Source organism: Sceloporus occidentalis, unplaced genomic scaffold (genome assembly GCF_023333645.1).
Source record: "Sceloporus occidentalis isolate IW3139 unplaced genomic scaffold, rSceOcc1.0.p SCAF_4, whole genome shotgun sequence".
Taxonomy (NCBI): domain Eukaryota; kingdom Metazoa; phylum Chordata; class Lepidosauria; order Squamata; family Phrynosomatidae; genus Sceloporus; species Sceloporus occidentalis.
Window position 1 is genome coordinate 16,519,017 of NW_028316984.1, and position 26,678 is coordinate 16,545,694.

Here is a 26,678-nt window from a genome sequence, read left to right on the forward strand (position 1 = left end):
TGGAGAAAGGGATCAGTTAACTGGTCAAGGGTGGGGTGCAGGCAGGGTTGAAGAAGTGAGCTTGCTTGAGATGGGCTTGTGCTTCCCTTCATTTAGTTGATTCCCATTTCAGCCAGGGTGCTACCATATTCAAACACTTCGTTCTGCATGTTCACTTCATGTCTAGTCTGAAGTAATCAAGTTCAGACAGAGACTATCTACTTCAATGAAACTCAGGCCTGTATTTATTGGTATACACTCTGGTTTCTCAAAAGGGCCAAAGAACTACAGCCTAGATTATGGAATGCCCACTTGTCAACAGCATTTTTAAAAAAATGCTTACCCATCTAGTCCTTGGGAAAGCATACTATCCATTGCCAAAACGTTGTGTAACAAAGAGAAGCCCCCAAGTCTCTCTAAGCAAGTAGACTGTATATACTGAAATGATGGCACAGGAGTGAATGGAAATGACATGCAGACCTCATTTCATACATAGGTGATTTCTGGCTATCCAAAGCCTGAAGATTTGAAAGTAAAAGAGAAGTGGACTCCTGTAGTTAACGTAAAACTCTGATGAAACTGAAGAAAAGAGAGAAGCAATTGTGCTGTTTTTCAACATTGCTGAGGGGGAAAGGGGGGTGAGATAACAAAACAACAATAATCCTGTCTTTAATATCAGGGCAAATAAACACAAGAGCCCTTAGGATCAATTTCATGTTGTCTGTGAAAGAATTCAACAAGGGATTGATGGGTAATTGGGTGTGACAACAACAGAAGGTCACCAAGTTGGTGCCCCATGTGTTGATGTTACATGCTATCAAGTCAGCACAAAAAGCTCTCAGGGCAGGAGAACTTACAGCAATACAGAACCAGGTCTGAAGTATACACAAAATTAAATATGCAACCTGCAATTTAAAAACATTATCTTTTTCTCCTTTGCTCTGCAGCAAGCAAGCATGGACACCCTCAGATATGACTGGAATCATTGTGTTTGGGTGGACAAGGCTGCTCATCTGGTTTTGATTTCAAAATTGCACTCCCTGCATGGGAACTAAAAAGGATGGGGTGGGGGGACAACTATGTCAGTGGCATCACAAGCTAGGGTGTCACCTGGTGCAGAGGGTGTCACCTGGGAAGGGTGCATGTTCTCCCCTCCTGCTGCTCCATCTCTGGACTTCCTTCCCAGAGAGAAAGCCCAGTGACAGAGCATCTGGGAAGGGTGTGCATTTGCCCCTCTTACACCAAAGGGAGAGGAGGGCCCAACCAGGTGTCACCCCTTTTCTGAGATGTCACCTGGTGTGGTCCGCACCCCCTGAACCTCCTAGTAACACTACAGAGCTATGCGAAAAGAAGGAAACAACTTTCCCAGCTTTATCAGCAATGAAAACTGTGTGTACTAAAAAAAAAGTCTCTCTCTGTTGTGTGCGCACACAGAGACAAACATCTATGGAGGTTTAGGCAATAGTGTGCCTTGTTAATCACAACAGATAAATAATTATTGTTCCTTGGCTTTGGGTGCTGTACAATCAGCTGCTGCAGAGCTCGTCCTTCACTGTGACAACAGTAATAAACTAAAGCCATAGCCAGCAGAAATCTAGTGAAAACTTGAGCTCCAAATGAAAGGCTGGAGGCTATTGAAGGGGTAGGGTGGGGACAAGACACAGAAAAATATTATTATTATTTTAGCCTCCAGCATGATACTTCTTCAAGTTTAGGACAGAATCTCTTGAAATTGTATTTGTTCTTCCCCTTGATGGAGAATAAACTTGGATTATAAATGTTACATTGCCCTAAAGGAGAAGAAAGAGCTATAAAGTCTAAATAAATAAACAGTACTTGATGTACTGCCAAATGTGTTTTTTTCAAAGGCTAGGGAAGTGGTCATTATTATTATGAATAAATTTGTGCCATCTGTATTTTTCTCTTTGCAGAATTATACTGTTTCTTTGGAAATGCTAGTTTTGAGTTCACTCAAAAAGTAAGGTTGCAGATCTATACCAGAGATCTTCTGGGCTACAGGACTTAGAGGGAATCCTGAAACATTAGAAAGATCCAGGCCTCATTCATACTATGACTTAAACTAGTTTGCAGATTGGCTTAAATCAGTTTATATGTGCCTTGTTCACACTTGAATTGATTTCACACCTTAACATTTTTGGTCTGAATTGGGGTGAATCAACACAAGTCCAAAATAATTGGTTCCTTTAGAAATGGATCTTTTACCATTTCTTTTGAAAAGAACTGTATTGCCATGTGTTGAACAAATATGAACGCATTTCCAATCACATTTGGGGCACACTGGGGAGGGTAAATGGCAGAGGGTGCGCAGAGGGGTGATACCTACCTATCAAACCACAGGCTTTGGCAAACTGCCATTATCCCCTCTCAGCGCTGCCATGGGGCTATTTTGGTGTGTGTGTGTGTGTGTGTGTGTGTGTATGACAGCAGTTTGGTAGCAGTTTCTGTGAACTGTCACATTTGCTTAGGTTCACAGGTGGGAGTCACAGGTCCCATGGCAGAAATTCTCCCCTCGGATGCATGGATCTGTGGATGTCACAGGAGATTCTCCCATAGGATGCATGGATCTATGTGTTTCATAGGGGATTCTCCCCTAGGATGCACAGATCTGTGGATGTCAAAGGGGATTCTCCCCTGGGATGTATGGGTTGAAGGGGGTTGAAGAATCAGTTAGGGAGGAGCCAAACATAAAACGAGCTAAGGCAGGGAGGGAGAGACAATGTGTGTGTGTTTGTGTGTGCTGGACTAGGGAAAGTGGGGAGGAAGGTGTGTGTGTGTTTCTGACTGGATCAGCTGTTGCTCCCAGAGAATTAAAAATCACCTGTGGGGAGGTGGAGGAAGAGGAGTGTATGCATCTTATACACACACACACACACACACACACACACGAACACATCCACACAGAGAGGTCCATGGACATAGTGGCAACTGATGCACATGGCCACACCTCCAAATACTGTATCACCGTAAACACGCCCATGCGCATCATATGACTGATATTTTTTTTAAAGTCCCAAGATGGATCAAACACTTCCAAGAGTGAGAATCCATTTTGTTGAGGTGCAAAAGTAAGTGCGAACTTGAACTGTGTTAAATGGACATGGAGGCATTCGGTAATGGAAAATGTAGTGTGAACTTTGTTCCATTTCAAATTGATTCTGCGCTTTTGGATCAATGTGACTCAAAAAACAGGGTTTTTTGCAAGTGTGAATGAGCCACCAGATACTATGGGGATAGCTGGTATTTGGTCAGTGTTGTTGGAGGAGCATAAATGGCACAGGGGGATTGTACGCTTACTCCATGTCTCTCATTTTTTCAATTCACAGCATCTTCCCGATTCATGGTGCAACTTTATACCAGCCCTAGGGAGAAGAGGGCTCTGTGTGATAAAAGAGGTACTGAGAAATCAGAAGGAAACTACCCCTCAGTTCTAGAGCTCAGTCTCTATGAATAGAATAGAATAGAATAGAATAGAATAGAATAGAATAGAATAGAATAGTGTTTCCCTGGCTCCTGTATACTAGCTCCTGGATTAGTTTCTTCTCCCCGCCTTCCATCTCAAACCTCAGGATCTCTCTTGGTCTCTGGATTTTCTTTCCATTGCACTTCTTAACCTTTAGGCAAAAGTGCTATAACAGTTGGTGATTTCATATGCTTTAACTCTTATGGATTGATGAGAGTTTTACGTAATGGGAAAAATACAAATTAAATAATGATGAAAACTGTTAATAGTTCTGTTGGTTCTAAATATTGTAGATAACTTTAGTACAGTGTAATGCTAAAAGACATGTTCTAACAGAACTTGGCTTAGTAGGATTTAAATGCTAGTTTATTTTTTTTATGTTATAGTTGTTGCACATAACAATCGCTACAACCTGTTATTGTGGATATGCTACAGCAATTACACAATAACAGGTTGCAGCAATTATTATGTGCAACAACAGTAACATAAAAAATAAGCTAGCATTTAAATCCTGTAGCATACTTTTGGCTGTACTTACATGTAAACAGTCTTTTGTGTAGTTTTTATTTTCTCTCATTTCTTGTGCATTATGGTTTCCATTTCTTAAAACTGAAGGCATTACTCGTCTGATTGCTGTGAGATTGATACACACACACACACACACACACACACACAAGTTCATTTGTGTGTGTCAGTTTTTCTGTGTGTGGCAGAGCTTGGAAATAATTCATTAGAAATTAAGTTGTGAACCGCTAATTCATTGAACTTCACACTAATTTTATAATTTGATGCTTCAAATCTTAACATTTTTTTAAAATACCAATTATTGGTTTCATTCATTTCTTTTGTTCTTGAGACGGAATTGGAAAGTGGTCATATGGGGCTTTTAAAAAAATAATTCAATTTTAATTTTCTAAAAAAAGAAGTGTGTTGTTAATAGAGTAATAAAGGTTGATCTAATTAACTGCTTTGATAAACCACTTTCATAATTTTTTTTATTGGCTGTTTCATGCTAATGAATTATTTTCCTTAATGTTTTAAGATTAATTTACTCATGTGAACATTGATGCTTCCTATCTCTCAGCCACTTCATTCACTGCATCCTCCAGCACAGCAGTTTTTAAATGACTCCTTTATGTTCTGTGCTCCAAAATAGTGGTTCTGAGGAGCACACAAGGATAATAGTCCCGTCTGTAGGAATGCCTGGAAGCTGAAACAGTGGGGTTGCTACTGACTGTCTCACTGGAGCTAATAAGAGTGAAAATCTTCTGGTGTTACGTTTCATCTGTGGTGATGTGGGGTTTTGTGCTGGAGGCATGTTGCTTTTTTGAGTTCATTTGATGCTTCTCTCTATGGGTGGGGGCATCATCATCCACATGTGGTTCACAGTGATGCAGCCCAAGTGTACAGTGTCTTTACACTATTGTTTTTTGTGGGTTTTTCGGGCTATGTGGCCATGTTATTCCTGATGTTTCGCCAGCATATGTGGCTGGCATCTTCAGAGAAGATCATTTTTACACTTTTCTTTTTCACTCCACCAAAACCTCCCAGGCTGACCACTTAATGTATATACTGCCATGGTAGCAGCATATCTCCCCACCTGGAAAACAGAATATGAGGTTGTGTTTTTTAAGAGCATGGCAATTTATAATACAGTAGATCTATTAATGCAGGCAACCATGCTGTCAGATTGAATAGCATCATTATTTCCTCAAAAATTATTTAATAGTTGGCTGCTTCTTTTAAAAACACAATAAAAATATGACTACCATTTAAAATTAATAGAATATGGAAAACACATGCACACAAATATTGGGGTTATTGTTGGTTTAAATATAATACAGATATGGAATGTAACATATCTATATTTGATCAGTTCCCCACAAATATATAGAATTTATGTTCTATTTTCTCCAAGCACGTCTTATAGAGGACAATTTGCCCATTTTGCTCTCACAAGACTTTCTCCAGATATTCTTTCTATTCCTCCCACTGTCTGATGTGCATGCATGCATATGGATGCAGAGAGAGAGCCAAAACCAGACTCAAAATTTATTTATTTGTGGAATTTATACCCCACCCTTCAGCCCTAAAGGCTCTTCTGAAGAACCTTTCCTCCTCACTAACACCTTGGATTAAAGTAATGAGAATCAGACCCTTTTACATAGCCCACATGGGAAATGTGTATATTAATGCAAAAACCATGTCACAGTATCTAATGGTTTTAGGACAACCAACATTTAAAAACACAAATAAACAAAACCAAGCAATGGTCATAGTATACTGTTAATAGCCATAGGTATTTACTATATAAATTAGGAAGGAGGGACCACAAGCCCTCCAGATGTATAAGCCCCACCATCTCTGACTCTTTACTATAGTGGTTTGATAGTTCTGAAAGGAGCTGGGATCCAACATCTGGGAGGTCACTTGTTCGACATACATGTTATAAATCAAAACAGGATCTATTTCTGCAGGACCATATACCATCTATAAATCATCATAAATTGGGATTCCTCTAGAATGGTTAACTTCTGTCACTGTTTTTAAGACGTAATTAAACACACAGATGTTATTAAACCTTCCATTTTCAAGAAATCATTCACCATTCGCTTGGCTATCTAGCCAGGTACAATAAGAATTAAATAGCATATGTTTGTATATTCAACCGAAGTGAATACTTGTCAAATGAATCTGACAATACAATTGAAGCTGATGCAGTGTGAAAATAAATGCTGTCAGCCATGGTAATGGATCCACAAATGCAATGATTAAATTCCATTCCAAACCAGATGTTTCTGCTTTATATAACACACACACACACACACACACACACAGCACTCAAAGTTGGGGTATGTCTTTCTTCTCCACCATTTTTATGTAACCAGAGCCCGCCCGCCCGCCCCCCCCCCCCCCCCCGGTTAATCTATATTATATTATTTCACTAAGATAGAAATTATACATTAAAGCAATATTTAGAGCCATCTGTTCCAGAGCCAATGTCTAAAATCCAGTCACAATTCAATCAATATCTAAACATTCAGTAACCATATGCCAATGACCTGACACTTTTGAATTTGGATGGGATTCTTTCCATGTTTCTCTTAAGATAACTGACAATTGGTTGCCCAAATTTCAGCTTGGCCCACCATGAAAATATATTCAGAACAATAATCAGGGATACCCTGGGATACTGCTTATTTAAAAGATCCTCCAGTACTCAGATAGTAATTCTCCTATGAGGAGAAAGTTCACACAAGATACTCAATTACTTTTATGTGGATATCTCAAAACCTCTCAGCCCTGATAGGAACTCTGCTGTTAAGTACCACACTAAAGTATAAAAATCTGATTATCAATGTATTCATATCTGGAATGGTTATGTCCCTTCCATTTTTTGAGTTGTATTCCAATTAGACATTCATGTCAAGGGACTACCTTTACCTTTACCTTTAGCTATTCCAAATTATACCTTCATCCAGTATAAATATGTGCTCACTCAGAACAATATTATGAAATATCAACGTAATATCTTTTCTGACTGTTTCTGCTCCTGTTGGCTCAGAGTGAATGTGAACACCTAGTTAAATGACAGTATAAACTTGTTTCTACATGTAAATATATGAAATATATAAATCATTACATAGAGAATGGATAATATGAAAAGCATCTTTCTAACTACAGTGTTAACATAAACAGTATTATACTGGTATTATACTGACTACACCAGCAAATTGTATTATTGCTATCTTCCATATATGGGCTGTTTATCAATAATAGGTATTGTTTTTCATACCTATTAATCAGTCATTTGGATTTTTAAAAACCGGCAAATGTCAGTAATGTTAATTTTGCAATTCAAGGCTTAACACTGCTTGCTAGAAATCCAGTGTGCTGGCTTATGGATTTTTACAACAGGCATAAAAGGTCAAAATGACTGACATACACATCCCTCCATAAACTGGAAATCATTTGAATATTTTTTTTCAGTGACAAAGGAATAAATGTCACAGTTGAAATAACAGGGGCCTCCAAATAGGTTCTTCTGTTATGCACTGGGGAGAGGGTTAGTCTTCTGGGGAGCAATGAAATATAAACCACCACGCATGCTGCCTGAAGTGATTCACCCAGGAAAATGCTTTGACATTTGAATGCACTGGTTCTATAATAGGTACCAAACGTTTAACGTCTGACACAATTCAGAAATACCCAGGCATCACCTTCTTAAATACTTACAGATTTGAGCTACTTTTAAAAACCAATTCATTCCCAATACACGTTTTGTTGTTGCCTGCCTGCAATTTATTTCTGATTTATGGTGACCCTAAGTTGAACCTACCTATCACAGGTTTTTCTTGGCAAGATTTGTTTGAAGGAGGTTTGCCTTTGCCTTCCTCTGAGCCTGACAGAGTGTGACCTGGCCAAGGTCACCCACAGGGTTTCTATGGCTCAACAGGGATAGGTATGTTGCAACATTCAAACCACTGCACCATGCTGGCTCTCCAATATTTCTAGAATATTTTAATAACTAATTGTCATTGTTTGCTGTCATCTTTAAAAAAGCATTTTGTTGCATTGTGCACTAAATTTCTAGTTGCTTTGCCATTACTCTCTCTCTCTCTATCACACACACACACACACACACGGGAAATGCAATTCAACTTTAAACATTTTTATCAAAATGCCTCTTAAATGCCATTTAAAAATAATTTTGAAAAGTAACTAGAAAACATTACTGTACTGCAGCCATTCACTCAAAACCACAAGGTTGTGAGTTCAAGACCAGCAAAAGGGCCCAAGCTCGACTCAGGCTTGCATCCTTCCGAGGTCGCTAAAATGAGTACCCAGATTGTTGAGGGCAAATTACCTTACTTGCTAATTAGCTTACTTGCTGTTCATCACTATAATCTTTGGAATAGCAGTATATAAATAAAACAAATTATTATTATTATTATTATTATTATTATTATTATTATTATTATTTCCTGCTCCTCACTTGTTATGTTACTTTTGAAATGTACTTCATTACACCTTCTTTACAAAAAAAACCACACACACACAAAAGGGGATGGTACATCAGCACACATTAAGTCCTTTCATTAAAACAAACAAACAAACAAACAAAACCCCAGAAGTGATGGCAGAAGTTTGTGTGGCCCCCAGAGGGTCTCAATGACAGAAAATTAGTGCCAGTCCTATTACAGTACGATTTTCCATCCCTGACTGACAATCCTGCAGAAATGAATTATTTGCACACCCGTGCGCACATGTGCGCGTACACGCACACACACTCAATGACAGACTAATCAAACATGGCATTCATTTCATGTTCTCATCTCATGAAAATGACTCTGTCCGGCCTGAGTACCAGCTCCAGTTTCTTGAAATTTCTAGTAGGAGTTTGGAAAACTGACCTTTAAATAAATACCCCTTTGTCTCAGTTTCTGAATAATGATGGTGCTGATCTTGTAACTCTTGGATTCTGAATAGGAAACTCAATGGTTCTCACTGAGCCCATTACAAAATAGGCCAAAAGCCTTCTGAAGTTCAGATCTAATTAATAAAGATTCAAATGAGTGCCAGTCTGAAAGCATGGGAAATGTATTCCTAATGTGACCCAACTGACCTCAGAAGTACTAATAACAATATTTAACATGCTTCCTGGATATTATGGCTGAGATCTCTCTTACATTCTTTCTCCTTGCAAAAATAAATTTTGGAAAAGAGGAATTGGTGATGAGCAGACTGAGGAGTGACAATTACCGGAGGCTTTTTCTGAAAATAGACCCCAAACTTCAATAAATTAAACTGAGCCCTTTTTTGAACCAAACACCTATTGATGAATTTCAACTGGGCCACCTGTAAACACTGTTCCAGGGATACTTGCTTAGCAAAGAGAAGAGGCCAATGACAACAATAAAGAAATGAACAGCACAAGCAGGGTGGGAGACAGTTTCTTTATCCTGCAGGATTTGTGCAGCCCACAAGCTTGTGTATTGCCCAGCCGTTCATAGATTTAAGTACATTAACACAGTACATCTGTGTTAAGAAGTAAAATTTAACAGCTCCTTTTTATACTGTACCTGTGAGGTAGGTGTTGTGCGAGGAATTGATAAAATAGTGAGACAGAGGCTGAGCCATATCTTCATTCAAATCCAGTTTTTCAGGTGGAACCACTCCATTTTCCTCTCCACTCAAATATCTCATAAATCCATCCACTGATATCTGCCCTGGGAGGAAAGAGATCAAGACACACACTTTAGCTCCAAATACTCCACTGGCAGTCCATAGGCTCATTTGGATTCAGCTCACTCCTAGAGTTCAGCACACAATACATTAGTCGTCATTTTAGCTGTAAGCCTGGATTTGATAGCTTCTTTGCCTTTTACCCATTAACTGATCTGGAACTTCAGTAGAATAAAACAGGGATTGGTAATATGTGAGCATCCAGATATTGTTGAACTACATGCTAATCAGGAGTTTTTGCAGCAGACCATGGATCACTAATTAGACACCCTGAGGCCTTGCCATTCAACGACAAACCAACACAGAGATTAACATGTAAATCATTTCCTCTCATCCAAGGGTCACACAGTATATATACCCTACTCACTTCCATGCCAGCATTCTCTGAAGATGCCAGGCACAGATGCTGGTGAAATGTCAGGAATAAGCTCTTCCAGAGCACGGCCATATAGCCTGAAAAACCCACAAAAAATTATGGATTACACCATGAAAGCCTTAAACTTCACATTGTCCCCTCTTCTTCTCATTCCCTTTTTACTACATGCCGAACATCATCATGAATAAACTAGATTTGGATATTACAAAGATTTTGCATTGCACCCAAACCATTCTTTTGGTTCACCTGCCCTTAATAGGCTGTCATTATAAAACTTCCCTTCAAGTCTTGATTCCTTGCGAAAAAGCAGAATATAAATAAATTGTATTATTATTATTATTATTATTATTATTATTATTATTATTATGACTTCACTGAGATTGGATGTGGGAAGAATAAAGTGGTAAAATGAACTGCACTTTGCGCTATAGGTGAGGAGGTCTACTTCACAACGTTAAACAGCTGTTAAAGGAATTGGCTGAGACTTTCATCCTTCATGTACCAAATTTCTACCTGCAGCAAGTATTATATGTGAGATCTTCCCACTTGTGGTATCAGAAATGGTACAGTTCATTCTACCAACTCAGTGTTTTATACCACATGCTGAAGAGAAGAAGAGTGCCAAACTACAATAGCTACAAACTGCTAGATTATGTATTTCCATTACCAGTTTTTTTTAGTGCAGGCTGTAATTTTTATGTAAGTCCATCACTCTAACTGTGCCATATTTCCTCAATTACAATTAACAAGCTAATTTCTCAGTGCTGCAAATGCCAGGAAAGGTGAGCGCTTGATTGCAGAACAGGAACACCCAATATCTTCAAATGGTTTCTTTTAATATCACCCACCCACCCAACAAGGTTGAAAGGAAGTGAATAAACTCTGTATGCATATGTATGTGATGAAAAGATTGTTGATGCTCATATAAAATGGAAAACTGTCCCAAATATTCTAACTTGAATTTAACTGAATAAGTATGTTGGATAAGGACGTCAACCTTTATGTTCCAACTGACACAAATAATTCCCTCACTATTCTCCGCACTGCATATGTATGTATATATGTATATGTATGTGTATGTGTTGTGCAGTGTTTGAGCCCTATTTGGAATCCCTGAAATATATGCTATCTTGTGCAGAAAATGTATTTTCTATGCACTCTCCCACATGTATTTTGTGTAGATGACTTTGCAAGGGACTTAGCAAAATGTGAAGAACTTTATGGTTGCTGTAATTCTATCCAGTTATTCTAGGACATAATGAAGCAACTTCTTCCCAGGTATTATAGTTATATTATCATCTTGCTTGTGATGAGTTGTTACTACTGATGTTCTGGCTGGTTCCTAGCTTCCACCCAACTAACATCATATTTCAGCTGCCAAGCAGAAGACAGTCAACGTACTGGGAAATTTTTGTAATAGCTTTTTGTGTTTTTTTAAATCGGAAGAGAAGTATACCTAGATACATAAACCCTGCCAATCCAAGTGCAGATCTAACATAATATTATTATTCCCCTGACATCCACAGATTATGACGTTCAGCCTGACAACAGTGCAGTCCTAATGTTCTCCACATGCTCATATTATTAATAGAATGGCTTCTGTCAGCTTCAATTGTTTTCATTTGAGATAGTCCGTCAACAGAGCAATAAGAAAATCAACTGATTATGCAAGGAAGTGGCAGAAGGAAGTTTTAAGATCATTCTCTCACAACTGTTTCTGCTTTTATTGAATCTGAGAGGTTTGTAGACTGAATCAGAAACAATAATGCCCTACTTAATAATGTACCTAGCAAGCTATTAAGAGAGACAATTCTCAAGGTATTCTCACTAATGACTTATTTTATTTGCATGCTGATACACAGTTGAGCCGAATTTGTATGAAAACTTAACTTCACAAGGCATTTCAGAAGAAAGAGCATACAATGGATACAGTAAGTATATGTGGAAAGCACCTTATGTCTTTGGTCCAAAACACACTGTAGAAATAATCCAGTTTGAGACTACTTTAACTGCCCTGTCTCAGTGCTAGAGAATACTGGGAATTGTAGTTGATTGTGGCACCAGAGCTCTCTGATAAAGAAGGCTAAATGCCTCATAAAACTACAGTGCCCAGAAATCTCTAGAATTGAGCCTGGGAAGATAAATAAGTCTTAAACTGGAATATTTCTGCAGTGTGTTTTGGACCTCAGTTTCCTGTCTGGAATTTCTGTTGCTGTTTTTCAGTAGAATTTGCACTAGTTACGTATGGGCACAACAACCAGGGACCACCATAGCTAGGCCTTCTGTGAATGGGTGCTCTACCTGAATAAAACTGCTACAATTGATATATAGTATATACTTGTGTATAGGTTGAGAAATTTAGGTCAAAAAAATTGACCCAAAAAACCTGAGTCAACTTATACACAGGTCAATACGGTATGACCTGAGCCTCTCCCCAGCAGAACTGCCTCTGCAAGGGACAGCCCAGCTGGGGAGACACTGGGAAAGGCGATGGATCCCTACACAGCCTCTCCCCACCTTAGCTCCCTCTCCTGGACAAAGCCTAGCTGCGGAGAGGCTAGGAAGGGTGACCGATCACCCCACAGCCAATCTCCAGCCAGGCTCCTTCCTTAAGACTGACCCTCTTATCCAGAGGTCATATAAAAATCCTAATTTTTGGCCCCAAAAGTTGACCTCAACTTATACACGACATGCATATATGACATGCTTACTCCTTATTTTTAAAACAGTAGGTCTAGATTCTTTCCCATCTAATATAACCTTGTAAAAGGAGGGAGATGTGTGGAATGGGAAATACTCCATACTTTTGAAGTAATGGGAAGGAAATTTTTTCAGTGTTCTGTTCAAGCTAAAGAAAAAGACTCCCTCCCAATTATAGCTCCATTTGGCCACGTTCTCCACCCTGATGAATCACATCACTGGATAAGGGAAGAGCAGAGATGAGTCTGTTGGTCTGACCCTTCCATCGCACCTGGTAAATATTTCCACATCAAATGGATCCCCATTCATTAGCTTCATCACCTTTCATATGACACACGGGTAATGTTATGGAGGAGGGAGACTCCCCAGGCTGTCTACGATCTTGGACAATCTGAATTCTAAACTGCATGGGGAGCTTCTACAAAAGGAGAAGACTCCCCAGTGGCAGAACTTGCCTTCTCAATCTGTAACCACCAGCAGGAATCAGCATGGTGCCTTTCCTAACAGAGGAAAGTGGAGCTTGTGTGTTTATCCCCACTCTTCACATCACTGCAAAAATATCAAGGGCCCACTGTATAAAAATAGCTCTAAAGGAACTGCAATGGCTTGTAGATGTTTCTGCTCTGGTGCCAAGTTAACACATAGATTTTTATAATGATGTTATGCAATGCATATAATACTTGCTTTCCTATTGTTTTAACTGTAACTTTTTAAACTATGCAATTATTTAATATATATTTTACATTACCTATATTGTATTAAAATTTATTGACCTATGATTCCACATTTTAAAGTCAGTAGATTTTGTTTTAAGTCTCCCAGAAATCTTCTGCTATGGGGCAAGGTGGAAATAAATACATAAAACAAACTTACTGTCTTTCAGAGAAGACATAGGCCTGTTACAGACTGCCAAAATACAGCTGCTTCGGGTCTCCTTGGAGGTATGCTGTTTAAATGATGCATGCATCCTAAGAATCTGGAAGCTGCACCAAAGCTGCCCTCCAGTGCTTAGGAATGGAGTGTGGCTTTGGCGCGACCTCTGGACTCTTAGGACCCATGCATCATTTAAATAGCATACCTCCAAAGAGACCGGAAGCAGCTTTATTTGGGCAGTCTGTAACAGGCCATAGAATCATAGAGTTGGAAGAAACCACAAGGACCATCTAGTCCAACACCCTGCCATATAGGAACTCACAATCAAAGCACCCCCAACAGATGGCCATCCAGCCTCTGTTTAAAGACCTCCAAAGAAGGAGACTCCACCATTCTCCAACTGTCTAACAGCTCTTACTGTCAGGAAGTTCTTCCTCATGTGGAGGTGGAATCTCTTTTCCTGTAGCTTGCATCCATTGTTCTGGGTTCTATTCTCTGGAGTAGCAGAAAACAAGCCTGCTCCATCTTCAGTATGACACTTCTTCAAATACTTAAATCAATTTTTCACAAGGGTTTCTGGCTCAAGTAAAGACAGCTGATCTTCATTTCCTTAGAAAGATGTAAGTCTACAAATCTGATCAGGATGCTTCCAAGCTAAGTTGTTAAGTAGATTTATTTTCCCTCTTCTACTGTTGTTATCAAGCAGTTAAAACTATATTATTATTATTTTCTGATAGGAAATGTAAAAAAATGTTTTCAATTAGAATGGGAGAAAATGTGATCACACATTTCTCATATTTACAGAGCATTCAGAGTGAGTGAATTCTTCCCTATGATGTACTGAGATAAAATCTGCCTAAAACTGTGAGAATCTGATTACATGCTGATATAATTTATGGTTTTACTTTTTTTTTAATGTTTGCAGTTTTTTGCTTCTCCATATGTAACATTTCCCACTATATATGAGATAATGAATTCTTTGATAAGAAATAATAAAATGATGGCCGCTGTAAAACTAAGATTACCGATTCTGCCTCATATAAATTAGTAGTACTGAAAAATGCATGCTTTGCAAGAGTTTTCTGTTTTCCATTTGATGTGGAAATGTTTACCAGGGCTAGAAGACATAGCATTAGTCAGAACAAGAGAGCTGCCACAGGCAATTGATTCTGGATGTAAAAATAATAAAAAATAAATAAAAGGCAGAAACGGTTAATTATTTAATTCATGATCATTGCATTTTTTGCTGCCAGGGGTGTTGAAAGGCACTTGGCTGGCATTGGGTACTATGAACTTGACTGTGGGACGGGAAGAGCAGTGGGCTCCCTTTGCTGCTCTGCCTCAGGAAGCAAATCCTTCTGTATTTTTTATTTGGAAATCTGATGTAAAGTATACAGTTTTAGAATCAGGGTAATTTACAGTCATTGATGTAATTTCTTTTTAAGCCTATCTCTTACTGAAAATTGTCTTTGCTTCAAATATCTCATGAACTAACATATTCTAGTGAAGGTACTGGGTACACCTTTTTTGAAATATTGTTCTCTGACATTCAGTAATAGTACATCTCAGGAAAAACAAGTCCTTTGATGAGGCCTCACCTTCCCAGAACAAAACCACCAAGTGGAACACAACTAATTAACTCGAGCAATGCAAACTCTGTCAGATGACACCCTCAGAATTTGTTATTTTACTCATAGGATCAGAACACAGTCTATTGTTACTTAAGGTCTCTAATATTGTTCCCCTAAATTCTATAACGAATGCCAATGGATCAACTCAGTCTCATTTGCTTTCATAGCAACCGTTCCTTCAAAGCAAGGCTACAGATGCCTTGATCAAAGAAACACAAATGAAAGAAAATTGCATTGAGCACCACTCAAAACTGTGTCAAAATTTATTTGAATGTATAAATTATAAATTACATAATTAAATTAACATGAGATATAAATCAGGGGAGACTAATAAATACAAATGCAGTTGAACATTATGAGAACAAAACTAATGACCACAAATGATTTACATAACTTTAAAGTGGATGATGAAAACATCGAAAGAGTTGCAATATTTTTCATACTTTGACTTAATCATAAATCAAAATGGAGTGTGGTCAAGCAATCAGAAAAAGGCTAGGCCATAAAAGGGTGACTTTGGGCTGGTAAAGACTGACACTGAAAGCTGACTTCCGGACATCTGTGGGTGGCTTGGGGGCATGGTGAGCAGACGCCACATGCCCCCATGATGCCCTGAAGGTGCCCAAAGTGGTCACATGTCAGCCAGCTTCTGGGCATCTTGGGGGCATGACGGTTACACACTGCAAGCCCCCAACATGCTTGGAAACTGCTGTGGGACCGTGGAAGAGTCGCTAAAGGTGACTTTTCCGCTGCTGAAAAATGATCTGTTGAAAACCACTCCTTTTTCAGCTGGTGCCACATTGGATTGGGGCTGCAGTGTATGGCGGCCATGGTCCCAATCTGTCTTCAGGTGTGATGGCTTCACACCTCCCCATCCAGACTGTCTGCACAACCCCTATGAAGGAATTAGATAAAATCCTTAAATGTAAAGATACATATTGCATATCAATTTCAGGATTGCTCATGCTATAGTATAGTCTGTACCCATGGATTTTTTTTATACATGGACTCAAACATCCACAGCTTGAAAATATTCCCAAGTACATATATATTAATTCCAAAAACAAACCTTGATTTTGCCATTTTATATAATGAAAACCATTTTAATATGCCATTATATTTAATGGGATTTGAGAATCCACAGACTGTGGTAACCACTCAGGGTCCTGGAGCCAAACCCTAGTGAATATCAAGGCTGCTCTGTATTTTTTTCCCCTGTATATGATTGTGAAAGCTGTACAAGTGATTAAAGCTACCAAGAAGAGAATCAGTTCATTTGAAACGTGGTGCTAGAGGAGAGTGTTCTACAGATAGAACCGCCAAAACAGGAAATAAATGGATTCCGGAACACATCAAGCCTGAACTCTCTCTAGAGGCCAAAATGTCAAAATTGAGGATATTGTATTTTGAATATACTGAGATAATATGACTCATTAGAATGATGATAATGATTGGCAAGGTAGAAAGTCTTATGTAAAGAGGAGCAAGTGGATAGATTCGAGGAAGCCACATCCCTGACTCTGCAAGCCCTCAGCAGGGCACTTAGTAAAAGAGTACCTTGGAGGTCCGTCATTCATAGCTTCATCATAAGTCAAAGCCAACTGGATAACAATAATAATAATAAATATAAATACAGAAACATATTGTAAATCTAAGAACGTACTCCTATTTTTGCTTTCCATTCCTGCAATTTATTTTTGGTTCATTTCGAATGCAGAAGAATGAATAGCATTTTGTGTTGTACAACATGGCTGATGACTGACTGCTCTGACATTCTCAGTTAATATGGAGTTCTAGAATTAGCAAAAATGTAGCATTGCAGATAAGCTAAATTAAGAATACACCTATATTTGGGGTGACATGAGCCATAGTGCCTTATTTAATAATAGAGAATATGGCTTTAAAAAAATAAAAATTGACAAGATAAATTGAGAAACTGAATTATGGTAGAAGTCTTTAGGCTCCCTAGCTCTTTACTAGGATAAATTAGTTTCAAACATTTTGAACACATATTTTGAAAATATCTTACTGTTCTGATGTTAAGAAACTAGAACCAGAACAGTGTCATTTTGAAATTTGTTTTCTTGTGTGGAAAATATTTCAGCGCTAAAATCAGAACATGTGAAAAGAGAACATACATATTAAAAGAGACGCAAATTCCACTGGTAGGATATATATTTAATGATACCAAAAATGGAATAAATATTTTGCTGGATTATCAAGACCCCCAAAAACTGAAGATGCAATTTTTGTTACAGCAGATTTCCTTCAGTAGGTAGAAACCTCTCTAGGCTTCCTAAATTAACTTTGGTGGGATTTCACAGATTTGCTCAAGAATTTATCATGACAAACAGCAAATTATTACTTTCCAGATGGACTCCAGCTCTCAGCTGAGTCAACCAAAGACTGTTGTTTCTCCCTACTCTCTGGCAAGACTAGATTTCCTGGTGAAATCCCACAAGACATACCACAACCATTTCTTTAGGGGCAGAGATCAAATGATACAGACAGCATAAATGCGAGTTTGGGAGTTCTCCAAACATAACCAAACTCTATTTCACTAGATGTAATGATAGCAAGCATCATTAATGTGTATATTGTGAACAAAGGTACCCTTGGTCATATTACTTAATTCACTCAAAACCTAGTGTCAGATGCAAGTCTTAAATACAAAACTTATCTCTTGCATTGCACAGTATAGAGAGCGTTCATGTACATCATCCTGTCATGGTGCATGCACAACTCAATACTATCCCCATATTTCAGGATAGTACTTTTCCTAAGGTAACCTAAAGAGTTCAAAGCACACATAAGATTCAAATGCAGGGAGATCTTGCAGTTTTCTAATTACTAGCCCAACTTTACCCCTGCTATATTCCTTTAGTACCCTAACATGACCTTGATAAAGGTGGAGATTTATAGTGGGATAATTTTTTAGGATCACATTGCAATGTGAATCAATTTCATTTGAATGTCAAAGGCTAATTTTCAATCTAAAGCACCATTTTCCCTTTAGTTTTTGCAATTCTCCAAATTATGTAATGTATCTCTCCACAAAAAATCATAAGGATAATCATGTACAAAAAATATGTACATTAGGGGAAACGGTATAAATAGGCATAGATTAAGAAAGTGTACATGGCACCAAAATCCAAAAATCTTTTTGTATATTATTAATATTAAAAATATACTCAATTATATATTTTAACATGACATTAAAACTAAAATTAACATAACTGACCTACTGTTAGTTACTGTATTATAAAACTAATCTGAAAGCAAATGGAAATTTAGTTTTAATATAGCTTCATAGCTGCCTGCCATGAGCCTGGGATTCAAAAACATGTAGTGATTTCAGCAGTATGTGTAGGAACAAGAGTCTTAATTATGAGCACTGCTGCTGGCCAACTGATATTACAAGTGTTTCAGACAGCACTGTGACACATGAACATGGAAACCCTTTATGATGTCATTACAGTACTTACTTTGATGGATTCATCCAACCCAGTCTTATCACTATTCATCTCTGTGTTTCATTTATTCTTCCTAATTTTAATTAGGTAAGCAACAACAAAGAATGTCAGAGGTTTTCCTCCCCTAGATAAGAAGTTTTACATATATGTCTATGATTTTTTTCTATATCAGGATTTTTTTTTTAAATAAAAATGTTTGTTTAAAATGTTTCATACAAGCAATAATGTATTTTGTGTAAGGAGGGGGGAAATAAAAATCCTGTCTTTTTCTTTCAAAATGTGGTATTTCACAAATTTGTCACAAAAAAATCCCTAAAACAAAACAAAACCAAAAACAAAATACATACCACATACCAAATCCTTCTGAGAAAGCAGACTTAAGTCTATGAAAGCTTATGCTGCCAATTTCTTTCTTTAGTTAATCTCAAAGGTGCTACAAGATCTCTCTATATACATCGTAGTGGTTGGCCAATTTTGCCATAGGATGTTCCAGTATGTCAAAAACACCCTTCCTCAACATGGATGAGAAAAACTGCAAGTATTCTTTACGTATGTCCTTAGTCTTCTTTATGTGATGTTTTTATTTTTATTTTTTATTAATTTCACATACAAAAGACAAAATTCACACAAAAAGCACAGACACACACCAATTATCAATAACATTTGACATGTACGACAGTTAAAAGCATCTTCTTACATTGTATTTCCTTCCTTTATGTGATGTTTTACCTGTATCACAACATTTAATTTTCATTCTCTCCTGTCCATAGCTCTATGCATGCATACATACATACATACATAGACAGACAGATAGATAGATAGATACATAGATACATAGATAGACAGACAGACAGACAGACAGACAGACAGACAATTTGAGTCTCCCTTATCCAGAATTTTGAAATCTGAAATATTGTCACTTTCTTCATGGGTGGCTGTGACAATGACACCTTTGCTTTCTGATGGTTCAGTGCAGACAAGCTTTGTTCCATGCTCAAAAGTATTTAAAATATTGTGTAAAATTACCTTCAGGCTATGTGCATAAGGTGTACATAAAACATAAATGAATTCTGTGTTTAAACCTGAGTCCCATCCTCAAAATACCTCATTATGTACATATATGCAAATACAGGTATTCTAAATCCTTCCTCCTCACCCCCCCCCCCCCAAAATGCAAAACATTTCTGGTCCTAAGTATTTCAGATAAAGGAGATGCCCCCCCCCCCACATATATATAGAGTGCTTCCACACTATAGGCGGGTGCCCCATTCGCAGCTTCCTGCTTACGTGGAAACTGTGCAACAGGAGAATGAATGGCGTACGCATCCATGAGCCCCATTCAATCAAATGGGAGTCAAGGTTACGCGCTTTGGGAGCAGGCCATGTGATTGCCATGGTTCCGGTCCAATCGAGGCGAGAGCAACTATAGTCTGTTCCTTCCAGGCCATCTGCAACTCATGCACAATGCCAGCTTATTACACTCTTCCCCAACCTGATTCCCTCACAGATAGTTGGGATATCATCTCCTAGCACCCTCAGTACTTGTCATGTTGTCTGGATCTCATGGAAGCTGTATGCTATCTGGAGCCCATCTGGATGGAGAAATTTTCTATCAGGTTGCTGAAATGTCAAAATTGCTTTGTCATTCTCCATTATTGCTATGTTTTCTGATACACACTGACTTGCCATATTCAGCATAAGAATAACTCCCTAACAGGTGGGGTACTTGCCTGCTAACTCCCTTCCTCTCCTTCTTGAGTATGAGATCTCTGCTACCATACTGCCAGCTATTTCACTGAGACATACATATTGGTTCACTAAGGCCATTGATCACAATGCTGCTGTGAACCTCATTAAGAGAATACACACTCTCACAACAAAGGGGAAAAACCCAGTCTTCATACACAACACTGTTACAAGCTTTAATCAAAGAAAGAGTGCTTTGTATGTCCTAAAACTACTCACCAGAAGGGAAAAGACCAATTGTGCATCCTGGTACTGATGCTGCCTGTCCGAAGAAGACAGACTAGCCACTGTGCTGAAGCTGCCTGTTTAAAGGACAAAAACTGGCCTCTGTGACATCATGCTGATGCTGCCCACTTGAAGGAGACTGACCATTGTGACCTAATACTGATGCTGCATACTTGGAGACCTGATGCTGATGCTGCCTGCTTGAAGGTGAGACACTGTCCATTTTGACATCATGCTCTTGCTGCCTGCCTGAAGAAGAAAGATTAGCCATTGTGGCTTCATGATAATGCTGCCACCTTGAAGCACAGAGGGAAAACTGGCTTCCATACCCATATGTTGTCAGTCACTTCAAATTTCATAGGTATTATTCATAGGATTAGACAGGAATTTCTTAATGTTCTTTTTTACTCTCCTGTGCTCACAAATATATATTTCATTTCTCCCCCAATCCCCACCAATGCATTTGAGGACACACAGTGATGTGCTTCTACTTCTTACTAGCTGCCAATTATTTCATCTCTCTGTGCTATACCCCCTGCTATCTGCCAGCCATTTTTCCTATGGAGATTATCAGATGGGGAACGAAACATCTGTGTCCCATCTTTTTCCCATTCTCATTCTGCAATCGCAAAAAGATTTTCATAAAATGTCATGCTTATCCAGACATTATCCCATCCAGAAAGTACGATTAGCTGCGATCACGTGAAAGAATTTCCAATGGCGTCACACAGATCCTGTCATTGTCCCGTCATTGAAGCGGCATTGCCTGGCATTTTGCATTAATGGGGGTTTATGTTAATGCAATGCCGCTTCAATGATGGGACAATAGCACAGCGATCTAAAAGCCTTTCATGGGATCGCAGTCAAAGATGGGATACAGACAGGGGGAGTGATCCCATCCTTATCCCATCCCCGTGTGATATGAATATGAGCCATTAAATCCAAAATGAAACCCATACTTTTAAAAAAGCTAACAGATTAAAAATCATAACTGAAACTAAAAACAAACCTAAAGTGCTACCTCCAGCAAATATATCAGGCCATCATATTAATGTTCTATAGAAACTGAGAGAGAAGGGAATGGTTGAGGCTTTATTAAAGCAGCTATAGTCAAACCAACCATGTTATCTGTGTGAGTCTAGATCTCCATACAACCACATACAATGTTAAATTAGCAACACCAGATTTATCTGTGATCTATCTATTTCCTGGAGAGAGGTAATTATTATATATGTTTGGGGGGAATGGGCAAAATCTCTCACTACCCATTAGAATCACAGTTGCAAAATATGCCCTTAATCCAAACCCTTTTTGAAACACAGCCAGCAATAAAAGTGAACAAATCTCACTATCAAGTACAGTTGTACTTGGCTATTGTGGTGCCTCATCCCCAACATATCTTGCTCTTTATTTTAACCCATTTCAACTGCTGCTTAATTTTAAATTTTGGCTTTATGTTCTTGGATCCATTTAATTAACAAGCATAAAGTGCTTCCTTCATCATCTAACTGTTTGCTGAAAAAGAATTGCTAGACAATTGTAGACAATTTTCCCATTAGGAAAAAAATCCCTCTGGTCAAATTCATAACCAAACCTCATTAACAGGGACACCTGCAGCAAATAAATGAATACAAGGGGAAAGGGACCAACTTTATCAAATGAGATCAAATACATTTTAAATTTACTTTTACCTTATTTACACTGAGATGGTATTATAAAGTGTTCCTAGATTAAACTTTCTGATATTATACAAGGCTGAGTTCCAGTGGGCTTTTGGAGATTAGATTTCCTCTCGTTTCATTCATAGTTAACAAAAGAAATTGTTGTGTGGCACTATCAGCAATTATATACAGTGGGTCCCTGGTATACTCTGATGTTTGGTTCCACAACACTCCATGGACACCAAACTCCATGGGTGCTCAAGCAACTTTATATACAGTATTAGGCCATACTTTCATATAGGGTTATATAGAATATAGAATATTCACTTTTATCACTAAATAAAATAAAACTCAAGGTTACTGTTTTGCAATAGGAAATTCAATACAATATATATACCATATAGACTCGACTATAAGTCGATCTCATGTATAAGTCGAGGGCAGGTCTGGGGACCAAAATTATGGATTTTGATATGACCCATGGATAAGTCGAGGGAAAAACTTAGGGACATGTAACAAAAGATCTAAAGGATTAAACAAAGAAACACAATGGCAAGGAAACTATAAAATTCCAGGAGGCATAACTATTTGTGCTCACATTAAAGGCTGGATGGATAAGAGAATAGAAGAAGGTCATTGCTTCCAGGACAGATTTCATTATTGCCTTTCACCAGAGGATTGTTCATTCTCAAATATATGAGTTAAAGTACAGTACTTACATTGGCCCGTGGATAAGTCGATTCAGGTTTTTGTGGTCAATTATTTGACTAAAATTTCTAGACTTATACATGAGTATATACAGTAAGATACTTTAATGCAGCTTTAAGGACAAGTTGGAGCAAGCAAATGATCTCTTCAGAGAAACTCAAAAGCTCTACTTTTCAGAACCACTGAAGGACTGTGTTGGGGCCTCTCCTGCCCTACAGTGCTATTTGTCACACTAAACAGGCTGGTTTAGAAACCATACCCACAATAATCATAAATCAGATCTGAAAAGTACAGTCCTTTGTCGTTCCCAGAAGCTAGCAACAAGAACATACCCTGAATCATCCATAAAAGTTCAACAGAGGTAAGCTATTGCAGAGGTTTAAAAAAATTCTAGTCTATTGTAGAAACAATACAAGTTGAAGAAAAAGGGACTGGGGACCATGTTAAAATGAGGGACATTTGATTTTCATTGCCTCTGCACCAATGTGCATGGTTTCTTGTAAAAAGAATTCAACTGTGAACAACTGAACATGTAAACCTCATCCTGGAACTGCTTAGAGCCGGAGTGGAGAACATGATACACTCCAGGCATTTGTTTGTTTTTTATTTATTTTAATTTATTTCATTTTTCTCCCACCTTTCTCCCAAAGTGGGACCCAAGGAGGCTATCATGTATAAAACACAACAATTAAAATTGTACAATTAAAATAATAAAAAATATAAAAATACAAATATAAAATTTAAACATACAAAGTTAAAATTGTGAAGTCGAAGGCTTTCATGGCCAGCATCCATAGTTCTTAGTGGGTTTTTCGGGCTATGTGGCTATGTTCTAGGAGAGTTTCTTCCTGACGTTTCGCCAGCATCTGTGGCTGGCATCTTCAGAGAATTGCCTGGCAAGCATTCTCTGAAGATGCCAGCCACAGATGCTGGTGAAACGTCAGGCAGAAACTCTCCTAGAACATGGCCACATAGCCTGAAAAACCCACAAAAAACTAAAGTTAAAATTACTAATCTAAGACTAACCCTTTCATCCCCCAATAAAACCAAGCCTGCCAGATCTTAAAAAGTCTGTTTGAATAAAAATGTCTTTGCCTGTCTGCGTAAGGCCAGCAGTGAGGGGGCCAGCCTAGCCTCCCGTGGAAGGGAATTCCAGAGGGTGGGAGCAGCCACTGAGAAGGATTTCTCTCCTGTCCTCACCAGGGAAGCCTGGGATGGAGGTGGGACTGAGAGAAAGCCTTCGCCCAAGGATCTTAGGGCTCTTTGTGGTTCGTATGGGGAGATACAGGCCTGTTACAGATAGCCAAAATAAAACTGCTTCGAGTCACAGTGGAGGTATGGTGTTTCAATGATGCATGCGTCCTAAAAGTCCAGAAGTTGCACCAAAGCCACGCTCCAGCCCTAAGGACTGGAGTGTGGCTTTGGTGTGGCTTCTGGATTCTTAGGACGCATGCATCATTGAAACACCATACCTCCACTGTGACTTGAAGCAGCTTTATTTTGGCTGTCTGTAACAGGCCACAGTCTCTTAAATAGTCTGGACCTAAACCGTGTAGGGCTTTATAGCTCATGATCAGCATGGGAATTGCTGAATTGAAACTCCCAACAGCCCTAGCCAGCACAGAAAATGCTGTATGCCAATGCAAGTTGCAGTCCGACAGGTAGAGAGCTACAGTTTTCTTACTCCAGGCTTATAGGGAGGGACTAATATCTATGTCCTAAGGACATTTTTCTTCCAATAAAAACTCTGCCCCTAAATGAATTTTTTCCTTCATTTCCCAAATTTCTTGCACTGCAGAGGCACTGAAAATCATTCACAGCTAGAACTCCAATATTTGTTGTGCTTGCTTTCCCTTTGTAACTTTGCCTACCCTTTCCCTTAAGAACTGTATTTAGCCTAAACTGTATTTCTAAAGGCTCAACTGAAGTTTCAAGTCACCATAATGCTAGAAATTTGAGGAGTGTATGAAAATTTCATGTGGGAAGGAGGGTAGATTTCTTCTTTTGTGGGACAATCCCATGATTTTGTCCCACTCCCCTTCGATAGTTTCACTTCTGTATATAAAGCTGCCCTTAAAAAAAGCCACAACATCACAGAATCCTTGGATGCCTACAATGGCCATCTAGTCTATTCTCACCTTCTGCCTGGTGTTTATTCTCTTCTAAGACTCAGGCTTCCTTTGCCTCTCCTGATAAACATCCAACCAACTGTTCTGAGAAGACACGATGTTACCTTCACAACATTCTGTATCTAGGAAAAGGTACTCTCTTGTTTTAGTGTCCTGGTTAGAACAAAGCCTGACTTAGGAGGGATGTGGCTGATCTCAGATGCTATATTTAAAATAGTACTGCATTATTAAGGTGTCTTCAGTGTGAAAAAGTTGGGCCTCCCCTGCTTTGTGCTCCTTCTGTCAGTATGGTCTGTTGTCTAGGAGACAAGCCGATCGAATTGTACAAAGCAACCTTCTGACAAGTATTTTCAATCTCTTTAGGAAACAAAGATTTAAAACAGCAAGACCAAACTATGGGGAAAAGTTGGGATTTAATGCAGGAGAAGATTCTGTTACATGAAGATTAAGATGCTATTTATGTACAGAGGTAACTCTGACCCGCTATTTGTAAAACTATAATGCTTAGATATTTTGAGGTGGAAGTTGTTACTACAAGAGTAGGCCCCCAATCACCCCTCCTATTTGATATCAATTTTATATTAAAGGGACACTGACATAAGTGATTGGTGAATAATCTGTAAAGGGGACTCCAAGGCAGAAACTTGGCCATGCCATATTTGGAAATCCGGTTGGTTCTAGCAAAGGAGTAAGCAAGCCACCCACCACAATATGATCACCAAAGGCATCAGCATAATTCCTTTTGTTGATACAGGGTGATTCTGGCCAAAGGAGGTGATTGTGCATACTCAGGCAAAGGACACTTCTCTCAGAGCACAAATTTTTCTTTGTCTGATATATTCATGCCAATCATCTGAATGTTTCCCTTGATCTCTTGACAATTCTTCTGTCCTCTAAAACCATCTAGCAGTGAGTTTATCAATTCATTCCTTGATTACTGTCCCGAGACATGATTTTGGGTATATATACCTCCACCTAGACAATAGCAATTTGCTCTAGTTTGAGACTGTGCAGACACTCTGTTGATTCTAGTAGACCCTTCAATTGCTCCCCCCGTCCCATGCCAAGGCAGCTATTGAGCCATCTCTGTTCTGGAAATCCTTTGATTGGAATCAAGCTTCAAGGTCGGTAAAGTATCACTGTTAGCAAGGCCTCCACTATTCACCATCTCCCACCTTTGCTTCATTAGTTCTTGTGCTGGTGCGTGAATGTGTGTGCTTGTGTTTGTGTTGATTATTTTGTTAATAAAACTATAAAAAACTATTTGAGATTGCCTCTTGTGCCCACCAACCATGCTTGGGATGCTAGTGAGACTGAGAGAAAGGCCTAACCTAATCCTGGTAACTTCTTGCTTTATGTACTCTCTCTTGTACTCTCTCTTATAATTCATCCTGACCATCCTCTATTTCCTTTCTTATCCAGTTTCCTTCAATACTTTCTCAACCTCCCT

At 38.6% G+C, this 26,678-nt stretch overlaps 1 protein-coding gene across 2 annotated transcripts in view; it reads right to left on the bottom strand.

The window, feature by feature from the left end:
- The window catches only part of PLCB1 (phospholipase C beta 1), a 581,938-nt gene that overhangs the window by 132,829 nt on the left and 422,431 nt on the right, over nt 1-26,678 (bottom strand). For both annotated transcript variants that reach the window (XM_089519303.1, XM_089519304.1), the window contains exon 10: nt 9,544-9,690. In XM_089519303.1, the coding sequence (XP_089375429.1) occupies nt 9,544-9,690 (147 nt within the window). The remainder of the gene's footprint in view (nt 1-9,543; nt 9,691-26,678) is intronic.